At 40.4% G+C, this 15,977-nt stretch overlaps 1 protein-coding gene across 1 annotated transcript; it reads left to right on the top strand.

Moving 5' to 3' along the window:
* Positions 1–742: 742 nt before the first annotated feature.
* LOC148033769 (Small nuclear RNA activating complex (SNAPc), subunit SNAP43 protein) lies at positions 743–11,096 on the top strand. The gene is made up of 7 exons (XM_087681756.1): positions 743–1,037; positions 1,267–1,396; positions 1,569–1,682; positions 9,512–9,710; positions 9,852–9,897; positions 10,016–10,100; positions 10,214–11,096. The coding sequence occupies exons 1-7, from the start codon at positions 981–983 to the stop codon at positions 10,384–10,386; spliced, it is 804 nt and encodes a 267-aa protein (XP_087537882.1). The 5' UTR covers positions 743–980; the 3' UTR covers positions 10,387–11,096.
* The last annotated feature ends 4,881 nt before the right edge of the window (positions 11,097–15,977 follow it).

Raw genomic sequence — 15,977 nt, 5'->3', positions numbered from 1 at the left:
ATCCAAAGGGGGAGTGAGAGAGACCAACTCCTTTCCTATAGCTTTTGCTACCCTAACTTGCGAAAATGAACCAATGAGTTTGTTTACTAATGGGGGATGAACCAAACAATCCATTTGTCATGCTATTGCCCTAGCCATATCACTAATATGATTGCATGTGTTCCTCAAAACTTGTGCTCAAGGCCTACGAGCACTTCCATAGCTTCTACCTCCATTGCCATGGTGCTATATGTGAGATAGACAGAGGAAGGGGGGAGGGAGAGAAGGGTTTGCAAGGGCAAAGGGGGAGGTTGTGGGGAGAGAGATAAAGAGAGATTGCTAGAAGGGGAGATGTTTTGTACATCATTAAAGGTTGAAGCTTTGAAAAGATTTTTTTTCCTTGCACGTGTGGAGTGTGGAGTGTGTATTGATGGAAGTAGAGAGGAAAATGTTCTTGAAAGGAAAATTCTAAAAAGAGACATATTCACTCACCTTTACATCCAAACCTTTCTCCTTATGCCACATAAGCTTGGGGACTTTCTCCTCGAAAATTTTGAGCCAAAGCTTTAAATAGTATATAGGAACTCACCTTTACATCCAAATCTTTCTCCTTATGCCACATAGGCTTGGGGACTTTCTCCTTGGTTCAGAATTTTCGAACCAAAGCTTTAAATAATATATAGGAAAGATCAAGAAAATTGTTAAAAAAAATTTGTTGACCACATAGAGGCTTCCATGTTTACACGTAGTTGCATCAAAACGAACCAATTTTACAAGGGCGCGTGAGCTTTATACTCTTTCTGCTTGTGAGCTGCACCTCGCTTAACAATGGCAGCGACTCTCGACCGAGATGTTTTGGGGAAACATTGATAACAGTTTCTGCAGGCTGTAACCGATACAAGCAACGTGCATTAACACTCGCTGGATTCAACAAATGCTAGACTCGATGCATCATCATAACAGCTCCAGACAAGGTTTTACAAGCTTTTACCTTCTTGCTCATGGATACATCGGCGCTAGCTTCAGACATTGGCAATATAGTCGAGGCATTTGTTCAGGTAAGAGATGACATCTTGCAGCTTGTGCTTTACTGTAGGCAGAAAAACTTGAAAGCAGACCAAATTAAGGCACCGTAGCTGATGCCACGGACCAATCCTTCAAACAAAATATGAGTTCCGAAGATCTATACACAGATTTTTCCACTGCTTTTGCGTGTTCGAAGCAAAGCTGGTGGCTTGTTAACTTGATTGCCAAGGATGCATATAACTATGAGGATATTCTGGACAGGCCGGCGGGGCAGAGCTTTCTCAGATGAAAGAAATTTGGAGATCTACAGGTTTCACATTCATCCACGAGGCTAGGCCAGAGAACGCAAATCCTGCCTCTTTTATGCAGGCTTTGTATTCTTCTACCCTTGGTAAGGTATCCATTCGTGCATGACTGTGGCCCTGGTCTTTGTATTCTTCTACCCTTAGTAAGGTATCCATTCGTGCATGAGTATGGCCCTGGTCTTTGTGATCCTCTTGCAGTTTACAGAAGATAAAAACGGTGGACTGCTAACTGATTTTTTGCTACACTTGTTTGATCAGGTCATTTACGAAGTGATATGCCATGGCTAAGAAGACTAGGGGGTCTCTATGTGCTCTACATACTCTATGAAACTCAGCTCTTTGCCCCTCCCTTCAAAATCTATCTGTCTCCAGGTATATTTAACGTAAATTGAAGCAGAATACAACGTGCTAGACTAACTTGACATTTCACGATTCTTTCAAACTCATAGTAGCGGATTTGTGTGGGTGTGTGGGTGGCAAGAAATAATTAGAAATAGCTATTTGCAATGGAGGAGGCTCATTAAGGGCAGCTCTTGCACATGATACAATGTGTGTTTGCAATGGAGACATTGGGAGGTGAAGACTAGAAGGATGGGCGACATAATGATTAATTGGATAATTGCCCAACTGACAAGGTGTCCTAAACAAAGCGCATAACTCCTAACATTGGTGCAAAAGGTGTCCAAGCCCAAAAATCAAAATTTATGGGCCCAAAAAGTGGGATACTAACCAATTAGATAGAATGACCATAGTTGGAGAGAGCTCCTAATATCCTTGATTGACTCTCTCTAAAGCTCACAACTGAAAGGTATCACGATTACTAATAGCAAATGACTCTTTGTAGGGCTCACAACTAGAAGATGGCTATGATTGCTAATAACTATTAACAACTCTCTAGGAGCTCATGCTTGAATGGATTTCATGGTTTTATTCTTTGAAGCAGCTTATCTTTGACTTTGATATTCTTTGGGGTTTTTAGCGTGATTTTGGACATAGATGACTAGTGTATCATTTGGAGATACTCCCTTGGTGGATCCATGTAGAGATGTAGATATGCGATTTGTATTGCATGTGTTTACTAGCGACTTTATGTGATTGTTACATATCCTTTAGTTATTCTCATGACCCTACACGTGCATATTCTCATGGCCAAGGCCAAACCACCATTAATCCCATTACGTGCTATGGATGAATTGGGCTTAGTTAGACTAGAAGGTAAAGAAGAAGAAGGGGAGATGAGGAAACATGGCGAACATGAAGCTAAAATGGTGGCCACATGAGAAGACATGGTAGTGTGATGTAACTTATAATCAGTGGATGTGCATGGACAAGCCATCTGTAGAGGATTTAGAAGAGAAGTAGAAAAAAGAAGGTATTTGGGGAGGGAACATAGCCAAATCACAAGCAGAGATTGCAGAAAATGAGAGTTCACATGCATATTTACAAAAATCTGACCAAAACAAGAAGAAAACTGTTGCGAAAAGTCAAAAAATCAGCTAGAAACTGCTTGAAACAACAAAAACGGCTTGAAAATGCAATCGCCCAGCCATGTGGAGATGTAGAAGCACCTAAACATAGGCTAGAACTGCCACGCAGGTAGGAGAGGGGTTGACGTAGGCTGTATGGATACTGACATCAACAAAAACGCAGGTAAAACAAGTCGCTTGGTTGGAGTAGCAGTCGCCTGATCAGCAATGGTTAAAACAGTCCTGAAATCAGCAATGAAAATACAACAGGAGTATAAAACTTGAAATTTGATACCATGTTAGAAGTGGAGCAGTCAATGGAAGCGTAAACATATGCTGTAATAGATTGTTGAAATACAAGACAAAAGAGAAAGGGAAAGAAAGAATACAATATAGATGAGAACTTAGATGCATGCTTGAGAAATGGAATCCATATATTAGATACGAGACTGTTGCATACAATAGCGAGTCACTGTCTGTGTGGGCATTGGCACTGGCTCCTCTCTCCACGGGGCCTCCAGATGGTGAACTAACTGATTGAGGAGGAGCCCAGAATATATAGGCATGAATAATGCCACAAAATATGTCAGGTCGTCGATTGGCAGCAATAAATGCTATAAAGCATAAAATGCTATACCATAAAAATGCCTAAAATATCTACATAATGTGCCTAGCCCACAATACATGCTCAGACTCACACATGAGCTGACATACTTTGCTAACACAATCCCTAAGCAAACTAAGGGGTAAATTGGTTTGGAGGCTTGCTTGTTAGTTTTGATAGCAAGAGGTACTTGGACTAGTGGAGGAGACCAAAGGATCTTAGTTGTACTCCATCCATTTGCAATAAAAGTTATAGAAATACCACAAGGGGTGTCAATTTTGGGGTCAACAGGCTGTTCATTGTCCAAGGTTAAGTGGTAACATTTGCATTTTTAGTTTATGTGAATTTTATACTTACTATAATTAGTGTCAATTTAGGTTATCACCACCTCTTGAGGTTGGGGATGACTCCATGTTGCAAATGGCCTAACCAATTTAGTTACGGATGGGCATATTTAATTTTGGGCAGGGTTAGAAGTGTTGAAATTAATTTTTAAAATTAATTAAAAGATTGGATAATGTTGAAAAATGGGTTTGGAAGGCTGTCACTTGGCATAAATGCCCATGCAAGATTGCAAAACGTTTTTGGCAGTTGGAGAGGGGGATTCAATTCATTCAGTTTGCAAGAGAGAGAAAGAAGATGTTGCTAGTTTGATCTGTAGCCATTGAAGGACCATCTGAGGCAAACTCCATTTTCTGCCAGGTGGTTGCCTTGGAGTTCTTGATTAATGAAGAATTTAAGGATACGTTCTTACTTTGCACTCTGCCAGAGAGTTGGGATACATTCAGGACTGCTATGAGCAACTCTAATGCGATTCTTTTGTATGCTGATGTAGAGAGTGCTCTACTCATGGAAGAAATGAATCGGCAAAACAATGCATCGAGTAAGTCTTCCAGTGCTTTGCATACTAGGGGCAGATCGCAATAGAAAGGCAAATTTGATAGCAAGGGACGCAGTAAATTATGTGGCAAGGATGTTGAATGCCATCATTGTGGCAAGAAGGGTCACTATAAACGTGACTGCTACAAATGGAAGAAAGATAAAGAAAAGGGCAAGAAGATAGATGATAGCAAGGAAGAGAAGAAAGACAGTCAGCCTAAGAAGAGCAATGTCAAAATTGAAGATGTGAATGTAGTCACTCATGACAGTGACAGTGGGAGCGACGTACTCTTGGTCTCTTCACACTTTAGTGCACATGCTTTACTTGTAGACACAGATGATGACATGCATACTTGGATTCTAGATTCAGGTGCTTCTCTTCATGTCACCCCTCATCTTGAGTGGTTCTCTAACTATACAGGGGGTCGACATGGTGTTTCCATCTTGGGGACAACTATGCATGTGACATTGCAGGTATTGGTAGTGTGCAGTTGCAGTTTTAGCATGGTTCTATCTTCACACTTCAGCATGTACGGCATGTACTTCAGCTTAAGAAGAGCTTGATTAGCATTGGGCAGCTAGATGACGATGGATTTCATACTACCTTTGGTGATGGGAAATGGAAGATCTATAAGGGATCTAGAGTGATTGCTGGAGGTTGAAAAAGTGATACCTTGTATTCTCTCCATGTATCTAGTATGAGTGATCATGTTGTTGCCTTGACCGAGCAGCCAAGTGTTTCTTTGTGGCATGGCTGGTTGGGACACACGAGTCAAACTGGAATGAAAGTGCTCTCTTGTTTGGGTTACTTGCCTAGTCTTCGTTATGCTGATTTTGAGCATTGTGATCATTGTGTTTATGGTAAACATGCACAGACGTCTCATAAAAATTCTCTTTCGTTGAAATCTCCTCCTCTAGAGTTAGTACATTCCGATGTATGTTAGATGCCAGGCTTATTTTTAGGCTGAAAGAAATACTTTGTCACCTTTGTCGATGATGCTACATGGAAGGTATGGGTTTACCCTATTCGTAGTAAGAATGAAGCGCTTGACAAGTTTAAACAATTCTTGGCATTGGTATGAGAATCATAGTGATAAGGCACTTAAGTATCTTCGCCCTGACAATGGTGGGGAATATGTGTCCAAGGCCTTTCAGGCATTTTGTGACAGCAAAGGGATAAAGAAGGAGCTCACTGCCCCTCATAATCCACTCCAAAATGGAGTTGTAGAACGTATGAATTGGACCGTACAGGATAAGGTCTGTACAATGTTGTCACATAGTGCTTTAGCTCATGGTTTTTAGGCAGAGGTTGTTATGACAACGGTACACTTGATTAATCGGTCACCAAATAGTTCCCCAAGAAGCGTGGTCGGGCAAGCCACCTTTGTATGCACACTTGAAAGTGTTTGGCTACGAAGCATTTGTGTACATTCGTAAAGAAAAACACAACAAACTTGAGCCAAAGTCCTGTAAATGCATTTTCTTGGGATATGGTGACGAGGGTGAAATGGGGTATAGATTATGGGTTCCCGAAAAAAGCATAGTTGTACGTAGCAATGATGGTATCTTCTTGGAAGATCTCATGCATAAACATCCCGAAAAGATTGAGGAGTTCCGTAGGGTTGTATTCTGGGAAGAAATACCTTTTGGATAGCAAAATATGCCCGCTGTATAGCAGCAAATACCTGCTGTAAATGAATCTGTAAATGTAGAAAATAATGCTGGAAATGATCAGCCAGCTGCTGCCCATGATAATGAGCCATTACATGTGCAGGAACATCTAGGACAGCAAGCTGCTAATGCTGATTTGCAGGCTGAAATGCCAGGACAGCAAGCTAAAAACGCTCAACAGCCAGCAAACAATGATCATTGGGTTAGGAGATCGTCTAGGGCTACTAGACAACTTGATAGATTCATTCCTGGTGCAAACAATGCGGCTGATTATGTCATATTGATAGACTGTGGTGAACCGTCTTGCTTCAAGGAATTAATGGACAGATAGGACAATAAGAAATGGTATAAAGCCATGTTTTCAGAAATGGAATCTCTTGAGAAAAATGGCATTTGGGTCTTGGTGCAGTTGCCTAAAGAGCAAAAAACACTTCCATGCAAATGGGTTTACAAGATGGTCGCTTCTGGTTCCTCATCAAAGTGCAAAGCAAGATTGGTTGCGAAGGGATACAAACAAAAACATGGTATTGACATTGTTGAGATCTTCTCTCCTGTATTCAAAATGACTACATTGAGAATCATTTTGGGCTGAAGACATATATATGCAGCAGCTTGAAGGGTTTGTGGAAAAAGGGAAAGAGAAGATGGTATGTAAACTCAAAAGGAGTTTGTATGAGTTGAAACAAGCACCAAGAGAATGATATCATAAGTTTGATACATTTATGCAGTCTCAAGGTTTCCATAGAAGTCAAGTGGATCATTGCTTGTACATCAAGAAGGTAGCAGATGGCAGCTTGATTATCTTGGTTTTGTATGTTGAGGACATGTTGATTGCTGGCAGGGATACTCAGGCCTTGGACTCATTGAAGCAAAGTTTTCATGGCAGCTTTGACATGAAGGATCTTGGTGATGCAAATCACATTCTTGGCATGCGAATACTCAGAGATAGATCCAAAGGATTACTCTATTTATCTCAGTAGGAGTATATCTCCAAGGTTTTGCAGCGTTTCAATATGGAGAGGGGGAAAACAATTGGGGTTCCATTGCCTCAATATGTGAAACTCAGTGGAGAGGACAACCCTACATCTAATGATGAGAAAGCTGAAATGACCAAGATACCATATGCTTCAGCTGTTGGCAGTTTAATGTATGCTATGGTTGCTACACGTCCTGACATTGCCTTTGCAGTGGGAGTGGTTAGCAGATACATGGCAAACCTTGGTAAAAAGCATTGGGAAGCAGTGAAAGGTATTATGAGATACCTCAAAGGCACAAAGGAGTTGTGCATCTGCTTTGGAAAGCAGAAGGCATGTATCTTTGGCTTTACGGATGGAAATTATGTTGGTCATGTGGATTGCAGAAAGTCCACTTCTGGGAACTTGTTTACCTTCACAAGAGGAGTAGTCTCTTGGATCTCCAGCCTAGAAAAGTGTGTTGCATTGTCTACTACAGAGGCAGAGTATTTGGTTGCCATTGAGGGCATGCAAGGAGGCTTTATGGCTTTTACGTTTGGTGGGAGAGCTTGGCATTATAGAGTTACGCGTTCTCCATTGTGATAGTCAAAGTGCTATCATACTAGCACGGAATCCCGTCTTTTATACAAAGACGAAGCGCATACAGGTACATTACCACTTCATTAGAGATGTACTTGATAGCAAGAGCATTAAACTTGTCAAAGTGCATACAGATGATAGTCCTGTAGACCTTCTCACGAAGGGTCTTTCAGCAGAGGGGTTTACTCATGGCCGACAGATGATGGGAGTTGGATAGATGTATGTATTTCAGCTTTGTACATACCTAGACTTAGCTGATTCTTTTTTCCTCTTAAGGCACATTGCCTTTAGGTGGGAGGTTGTTGGGAATAAAGGGCCATTGTGCTTTTTTATATATGCACGGGTGTGAACATATCCTTAGCACATTGTACTTTCATATATATATATATATCTATCTAAAAACCTAAAGAGGTACACTCGTCATTGTACCCATAAGTTGTGCTCACTCTACTCTCTCTCTGTCTCTCTGCTGCTAGCAAGCATTGTGTGTCTTGATTCATGCGCCATTGAGGTCAAGAGAATTTATAAAAATGCCTCTCTTCATCCTCTAAAGTGTTGAAATAAGAGCACAATTGAGAGGGATAGAAGTCGAGCAGGAGTCAGCGAGTGAGAGAGTGTGGCAGCTGAAGTTTGAATGAGCAGAGTGAAAGTATAAGTCGATTAGAGTGTACCGACAAATGTGTTGGTACACAAAGTATCAAGCCCGTTTGGCTCTATGGCTAGGAGGTGTGTTTGATGTCCCTTCCCTTTATGTTCTATGGTGTGGCAATTGCTTGTGTTGTGTCTTGTGTGCAAGTTGAATTGTAGGGGGATGATTCATGAGGGGTGCTGGTAGTGGCATCAGATCACAAGTTTCCTTGGTTACTACTGTGACGAGGACCATTAGTCTTTCAAGGATGGCAATCCAGCAATTCACCATTCCCTCTAGCGCATACCCTTGCTGTCTAGTAAATGTTCATTGGCACTCTAGTAAATGTTCATTTGGCACACTTGGTGGTATAGGCTACAGCTATTTGTTCATGATGTTTGGAGACATTTGGCCATGGAGTCCAACTCCCAGGCATCTTACAAGTTATGTGGCAGGACCAGGATGATTGTTTGATTACACTGGAAACCCCTTGCTTAAAGATTGAATCAGGAATATTAACAATGGCTGTAGATTACCTACGAGAGAGAGAGAGAGAGAGAGAGAGAGAGAGAGAGAGAGAGAGAGCTGATTAGAGTTGTGAGTTGACTTCATGTGCTATTCGCTAGTGCTGTACTTTTGTGGGATTCATCAGGAGATCCTTCTCTCCAAAAAGCTGACTGGACAAGCAGCAGGATCATATTACTATGGGTTGGTATGGACCACATGCAATGGGGGACAGGCAATCCTTTATGGCCATTGTGGTGTTCATAAGAGTTCTCTTACAGTAGCACTTTGAGGTTTAATTTTATGTGGTTTTCCACACTGCCTAGTCATCACTTGCTACATCAATACTTGCCATATCAGCAAAGTTGGAATAGCATTCATCCCTCATTTTTTGGTGTCCTGATTCTGAATGCAAAAACTTTGTTTTGTTTGAAGTCCGTCAAAATGCTACTGACATGCCAAGGGATTGTTTTCAAGAAGATATTGGATGTTTGGGAGTTCCTAGGAACAAACTAGCATATCAGCCATTCTTAAGACGCTGATCAGGGCAGCCCACAAACAGCTAGACTTTAAGGCATAGAATTAAGATGACTTTTTCTATTTTGGAGTCTCACTTCAGCATTTGCTTATCACTTTATGTTAAACTTATCATTACAACACCATGAATTCTGCAGTTCAATTTGTGTTTAAATTGTTTCCAACTGGTTAAAGTGTAGTGAAGGGTGTTGGATATTTCGTTTTGCTTAGAACAGCTTAGGAATGAAAGGACAATGCTTTTAGAAAAGGAAGTGGCTGCATGTGTGACTGTTTTAGAAACGTGTCTGCATGTGCATGGACACTAGGTGGAGAGGGAGGGAGGAAAGGACAAAATTCCAATGTTTAGTCATGTGTTGCAGGTGACTTGGAAAATATACAGACTATTGTTAAGGTTGCTAAAGCAGAGGGCCCACTGACTGCCTTTAAAGTTGTTCGTAGGATGATGGCAAGAGACTGCTTCCTTTTAGGTTCTGTTACTACTAGTCGAGAGCAAATGAAACAAACTATTGAAATGGTTGCAAATGATGCTGCAATGCATGCTCAAGCTGAATGCCAAAGGCAAGGGGCTGTCTGTGTACATTTTAGTCAATAAATTAAGTTGAGAACTAGCAGGACATTGTTTTTGAGGTTGGCATGTAACACGTTACTACAATTTTCCTTCTCACCCTCGCTCTCATCTATAGTGGGGCTGTAACACAGGTTATTAAGGAATTCTTTCGTAGAACAACATTTCAAAGGAAATCTGGTAAGGGGGTGCTTATCTTCCTTTACCTTTTGTGTAACAAGCTGTGATTCAGTTAGTTCATTTGAGTACAGAACTCTTTTTGCCAAGCTAGACAAGTGCTTGTAAACTTATATACCAGGTGGAGGACTTGGGTTTGGATGAGCTAGCAACTCTAACCAAGGATTATGCAGCAACAAAGCAGAAAATTTACTCAAGTGGATCTGGTACTTTTGTGACTTATTCCTTCCATGGCTCTCTTACTTGTGGAAATTTGAAACTACAAGTAGATGTGTGCAGATGTTTGTTGACTCAAGAGTCTCAATCACTTGAACTGCAGAAGCACAGCAAGTGGGCAATGAGACTTTTGGACTTGACCTAGGAGAAGAATTGATGAAAGATGCAAATGCTTGGATGGAGCGCAGGCAATCTTTCTTTCAAAATAATGAGCCGCTTATTGATTTTGAAATGGAGTTGGAGCGCACATTAGAAAATGAAAATGATGTTGCCTGAGGAGATGGATTGATTAACGATGCAAATGCTCAGATGGATCACATGCAAATTTTCCTTCAAAAGAACAAGCCACATACCAATTATTAGATGGAGCTGGGAGCACACACAAATCATCCTGATCATACAATCATATACAATCTGAATGTATGTGTCATTATGTCACCTCCGGTTCATCGCTTTATTCTAGCAGTTTGCAGATTTGGATCTAGTTTCTGAACTGGGTAGATCTTCTATAGCCAGATATGATAGGTGTCATGTAGCAACCTCAGATATACAATGTTTTGAGTGTCATATTACAGTCAGGCATATGGTTTTGAAGAGGGTGCATGTTGGGAATTTTTATTAGTAGTTTGAAAAGAAAAGCAGTGGAATTCAGCCAAGACAGGATTGTGATATACTAACATCCGGGCCAAATGGTTGCATGTGGATGTTATGCTCTATCCAGGAATGGTTACAGCTTCAAAGATCTACCTACTTAGCACATATGCACACAGAAGCTTGTCGGACAATGGCATGAGGTACATGTTTACATGGGTTCCTGATGAATCAAATCTGCTATATCCATGCTTACTAGCAAGGATCCATTGAGATTGTCCACATTTTCAAGTCTCAGTTTAAGTGGATGGTGCACGCTCATCCTATGTTTCTTGGTCTGTAATTGTGTGTGACTTTAATCCTACAAAGTTTAGTATCACCTTTTTTTGTCCTTTTGTCCTTGAGTGTTTATACATGAAAAAGTAGGAAGGGCTCGTTTACTTTTTTCGTGTTCCTTTTTTTTTGGGAGAGACAATGTTTAATGATTGGCCTCGATTTGCTTGAGCATAGCATCTGTTTGAAGTTCAAGGAAGCAATGGATTTCATTGTAGTAGTCATAGTGTTCATGTGCCCTTGATGTCAGGGGAAGTTTCTGTACAGAAACTATATTTGTTAAACATAAAAACATGCGAGAAACTCTGCAAACATGGATACGATTCTGCTGCTGATTATTACAATAAACATCGCCATGGTAGCCTGGCCTATCAATGGGCCAGGTAGGCAAACAAAATCTTTTGAGGTGCGTTGACCATTGCCTAGCAGTTCTTAAATGCATCATTGAAGCTTCAGATCTTGCATCATTAGAAGTGCTAAATCATTTTGAGGCTCCGTTGCTCGTTGAGGGATTGCCATCCGTGCATAACATTTTCCGCTTGGGGGCCATTCTTGATCTTTTTCTCCCTTAGATGTGATTTGTGCAAGACTTCAATAGCCACTTGCTCGAGAAGAGGAGTAATCTGCTTGGGGGTTAGGGGATGAACTCAAGATGAACTCGGGGAAAAGGAAAAGAGAAAATGCGTGTGGCCATCCTCTTTGGAGGGGAAGGGAAAGAGTCTCTCTCCCTCCCTCCCTCCCTCCCTCTCTCCCTCTTTCTTTCTCTTCCCCTCTTCTTCTTATTTCTTTCTCTCTCTCTTCCTCTTCTTCTTCTTATTCTCTTTCTTCTCACCTCTCTTCCTTCTCTCCCTCTCTCTCTCTCTCTCTCCCTCTTCTTCTTCTTTCTCTCTCTCTCTCTCTCCCTCTTCTTCTTCTTCTTCTTCTTCTTCTTCTTCTTCTTCTCTCTCTCTCTCTCTCTCTCTCTCTCTCTCTCTCTCTCTCTCTCGGGCCGGCAGCAAGGGGGGCCAAGAGGTGGTATATCACTGCCTTTCAAGGGGGGTTTTATATAAGGGTTTGGGAGGTTTATTATGGAGGGGAGAGTTATAATTGGGGGTGGGGGCGGGGACATGGAGTGAAGGTGGAGGGGTGGTGCCGTTTGCATGATGATAGGGCTATTTGGTCCCTCCAGGTGACTAGGGTAGGGTCGATACACCCAAGGGGGGTGCTTGGCCACATGGCCTCCCCCTCTATCAGCGACATCGACATCATCTTCCTCTCCCACTTCCGCTTAATCTGCATCCTCGTTGGCTTCTTCTCCCACCATCATCACTCGTCGTCTTCTTCCTCTTTCCCTTCTCTCCCCCCTCGCCACATGTCCATGATGACGAGGGGGAGAATTAATTTTTTTTAATTAATCATATTAATAAGGGGGGTGTGGTGGTTCCTACAAGGGCGGCCAAGGGGGAAATATTACAAGCTTCAAGCCCATAAGGTCATAGACCTCTAAAGCATTCAATGTATTAACTGACAATAGATGTCAAATGTTCTAAGCTCAAATCAAAGCTCAAATGCATTCAATAGCATAACCAAGCATAGAGCTTCAATGTCATGCACCATACATCCAAAAAAATGCATGGATAGCATGAAAGAGCATTAGGCATAGATTATCCCTGTTAAAAACTTGTTGTGCATTGTATGTACAACAGTAAAATGATAGTCAAGTCTGAGCAAAAAGTGAGCTCAATTGAAGCCCAAAAGCATTCCAGGAGCATGGCCAAGCATGTGGCATCAACCATAGACATCAATGTATCATCCCCAGTAGCCAAGAAGTATAAACAAGAAATAGGCATATGCTTTCACTGATAAATAACCTTCAACCCTACTTATTACAGTAGTAAAAGTGACAATAAAACTAAGCCAAATATGAGATCAAATCATTCCAAAAGTATTCCAATATATTGGCCAAAAATTCCCCAAGTGTCCAACGTCAAATAAGCATCCCGGGAGCATCACATAAGCCTTGCATGACATTAACTAGATAAATAGCATTCATCCCTATTATGACAACAGTATACCTATGAGAAAATTAAGCTCAAAGAGTGCTCAAATCAATCTAATAGCATCTCAAACCAATTACATATGATCCCCCAAGTATCTGACAACAAAACATAAGTATATGGGCATCTCAAGAAGCATATACAAGCTCCAAACATTGAAGATATGGATGTCCTTGTTTTATGACAACATATTGTCCTGTTTGCACAATTAATAGATAAAACTCAATGACTCAAAACCAATGTGTAATGTTAATGGTCAATGTCGGGAGGAGTGGTAAACAATGCCAAAGCCTTTGTCCAATACCGGGCAGTGCTTAAGCAAGCACAAGTGCTTGAAAGTGGCCACATCTAAAAAAACGTGTTTGTATTTCTAGCCTTGAATATTGGGTTGAACACTCCCTGAAATAAGCTCAATGTACGCTTAAGATTTCCCTAAGATAGCCCCAATAGGTCTTGAGAAGTCTTAGAGCAATGAGAGCTCAATATGAACCTTAAGAGGTGGAGTTATGGCTGCCAATGGTGAAACCCTATTGTGGGTAACTCGAATGAGAACTGAAGCAATGTCAGATTGAGGTCAAACTCCCAAAGAACATGGCTCTGATACCAGTTGCTTGAAGGGAGAAGCCCAAGTGGAAGCATGAGCAACGAAAGCAAGAGAGGTGTGAGCTATGGTGGATGGAGCAAGAGAGCAAGAGAGAGAGACTCAAGATGTGGGAACTCCAACAGTCACAATGTGTGACCGACCTTCCCTTTATTCAAATGTCAATGAAAGAATAAAGAATGAAGTGACAATGATGGGCGCCCATCGCATGCAGTGTGCAGGTGCGGGTACTATTAGTATAGTAATACATGGGTGGCTGGGCATAGGCGCCTTTAACCTCAACACATTATATATATATATATATATATATATATATATAAAGAGAGAGAGAGAGAGAGAGAGAGAGAGAGAGAGAGAGAGAGAGAGAGAGAGAGAGAGAGAGAGTGTGTGTGTGTGTGTGTGAATATAAATATAACACCCACTTACCTTTCAAGAAAATTCCCTCTTTAGTCCTTGAATAGCAAACTTCTCCTCTTATGCCACATAGGGTTGGGAGCCTTCTAGTTGGTTCAAGATCGCCAAAGCAAAGCTCTAGATAACACAAAATAGATATAGATAGATGTAGCACTTTATTTTAGAATGGTAGTAGTTGCACACCGCTCTCAAATGGTTTGCCTCCACTTTTAGGTGTATCACCGTAAAAAAGTAAAATTGTACTACTAGAAAGTGGTAATCTAACTAAGTGTAGGATCCCTTTATTATAAAAATACAATGGTTATACATCAATTTCAAGTAGTTTACTCTACCTCTTATTGATATAATACAACCAAAAAGTGAAATGCACCAGTAGAAAGTGGTGTAGGCCACTCTAAATTATTGGAGCACCACAAGAAAATTATCAAACACCACTTTTGAGTGGTAAAATACCACTTTATAGTGGTAACTTTAACACATTTTAATGGTGGGATATTACTTTTTAGTATTAATTCACTTTTTAATAGTGAAAATCTGCCATTTACTGGTAGGTTACCACTTTTTAGCAGTGCGGTACAACTTTTTGGTGGTGGAAAGTACATGTCACCACTTTTAAGTCTTAGTCCATCACTTAAGAGTAGTTCTTCATATTAAGATTGCGCTATTTTAGCACTATATCATGGTTCTCACTTTTGAGCTACAAAACACCACTAGAAAGTGGTATCACTTACATGGTACCTTGCCTAAACATGAATTTTCACCACTTAACAATGGTCTAAAAGCAATCAATATCACAATGCAGTACCATGTACTATGACTTGCAATCGGGGTTCTACCACTTACTGATACCATTAGAGTGCTTTTATAATCAAGATTTTAAATAGTATGTAAGATATATATTTTATAGACAACCTTTGCTATATTTGTGACAAAGAAAAAATTATATTTCTACATATCTATTCTCTAGTCTTGACACCTTACTATATCTTTTGGGCTTCACATTTTGTCCCAAATATTCTTCAAAAGAACCATGATGATCATTTCATGCAAAATGAGAACATGGATTGATTTTAGTATGTTTTCATGCATGGTATCAAATTTAAACAAATGATTATGCATGCCTCTTTTGTAGAGCAAGGGTATCAATTATGCAAATTCATGCATGCAAAAAACCTATATTGATGGGAAACCCTTATGCAATATTATTTCCCTTTCGAGGTTACCACCTTTCCCTACATCTAAGGAAGACTCTTTCTTAGTATGGTTATTTATCCTAAAAATAGTAACAAAATATAATATCTACATGATGAATAATTATTCCCTTTAAAAATTACAAAATGCAATATCTTGAAAACAACCCTTTCACAACCTAAATTATGATTTTTGTAAGTATATATGCGGTTCATAATATTTACATGATGCAAAACCTTCAATCCTATATGTAGCCACACATGTATTGACTGCATGTTATACACAACCAAGGGCCAAAGCATTTGAGAAACAAGTAAGGAGACTATTTGCTACTTCAAAAATGTGTTGCTTTTGGCAAGCAAAGATTTCTTGATGGAGAAAAAGAGCGTTCGAAGGGTTGTGAAGCAATCATAGGAGAAAGCTCCATCTTGTCCTTCCTAATCAAAAGTTTTGTGTGCCAACACTCATCATAAAGCATTACAAATCATGCCGTGTGATATTCATACTTTTATTTTCAATATTCTCAATTTCTTGTAATTAGATTTGGAGAGTTTTAGACCATTAAATAGGGGAAGTCTCGAAAAAAATAATCCAAATTTTGTAAACCAACACCTTCCAGGGTCGATAAAATCTATAGCCAACCTTCACAAAAATCGCCATATGCACAGTAGTTATGGGCCGTAAGTCATAACTAACTAAGA

Source organism: Lygodium microphyllum, chromosome 7 (genome assembly GCF_053477565.2).
Source record: "Lygodium microphyllum isolate KBCC chromosome 7, Lygodium_microphyllum_v1.1.10, whole genome shotgun sequence".
Classification (NCBI taxonomy): Eukaryota; Viridiplantae; Streptophyta; class Polypodiopsida; order Schizaeales; family Lygodiaceae; genus Lygodium; species Lygodium microphyllum.
The sequence above is the reverse complement of the archived record's forward strand: the minus strand, read 5'-3'. Positions and strand labels throughout refer to the sequence as shown.

Excerpts from the sequence above, each read along its gene's own strand:
- LOC148033769 (XM_087681756.1), top strand. The coding sequence starts at position 981 with ATGGATACATCGGCGCTAGCTTCAGACATTGGCAATATAGTCGAGGCA. Across the intron at positions 1,397-1,568 it reads TTTGTATTCTTCTACCCTTG|GTCATTTACGAAGTGATATG; the intron begins GTAAGGTATCCA and ends TTGTTTGATCAG. Across the intron at positions 10,101-10,213 it reads AATTTACTCAAGTGGATCTG|AAGCACAGCAAGTGGGCAAT; the intron begins GTACTTTTGTGA and ends CTTGAACTGCAG.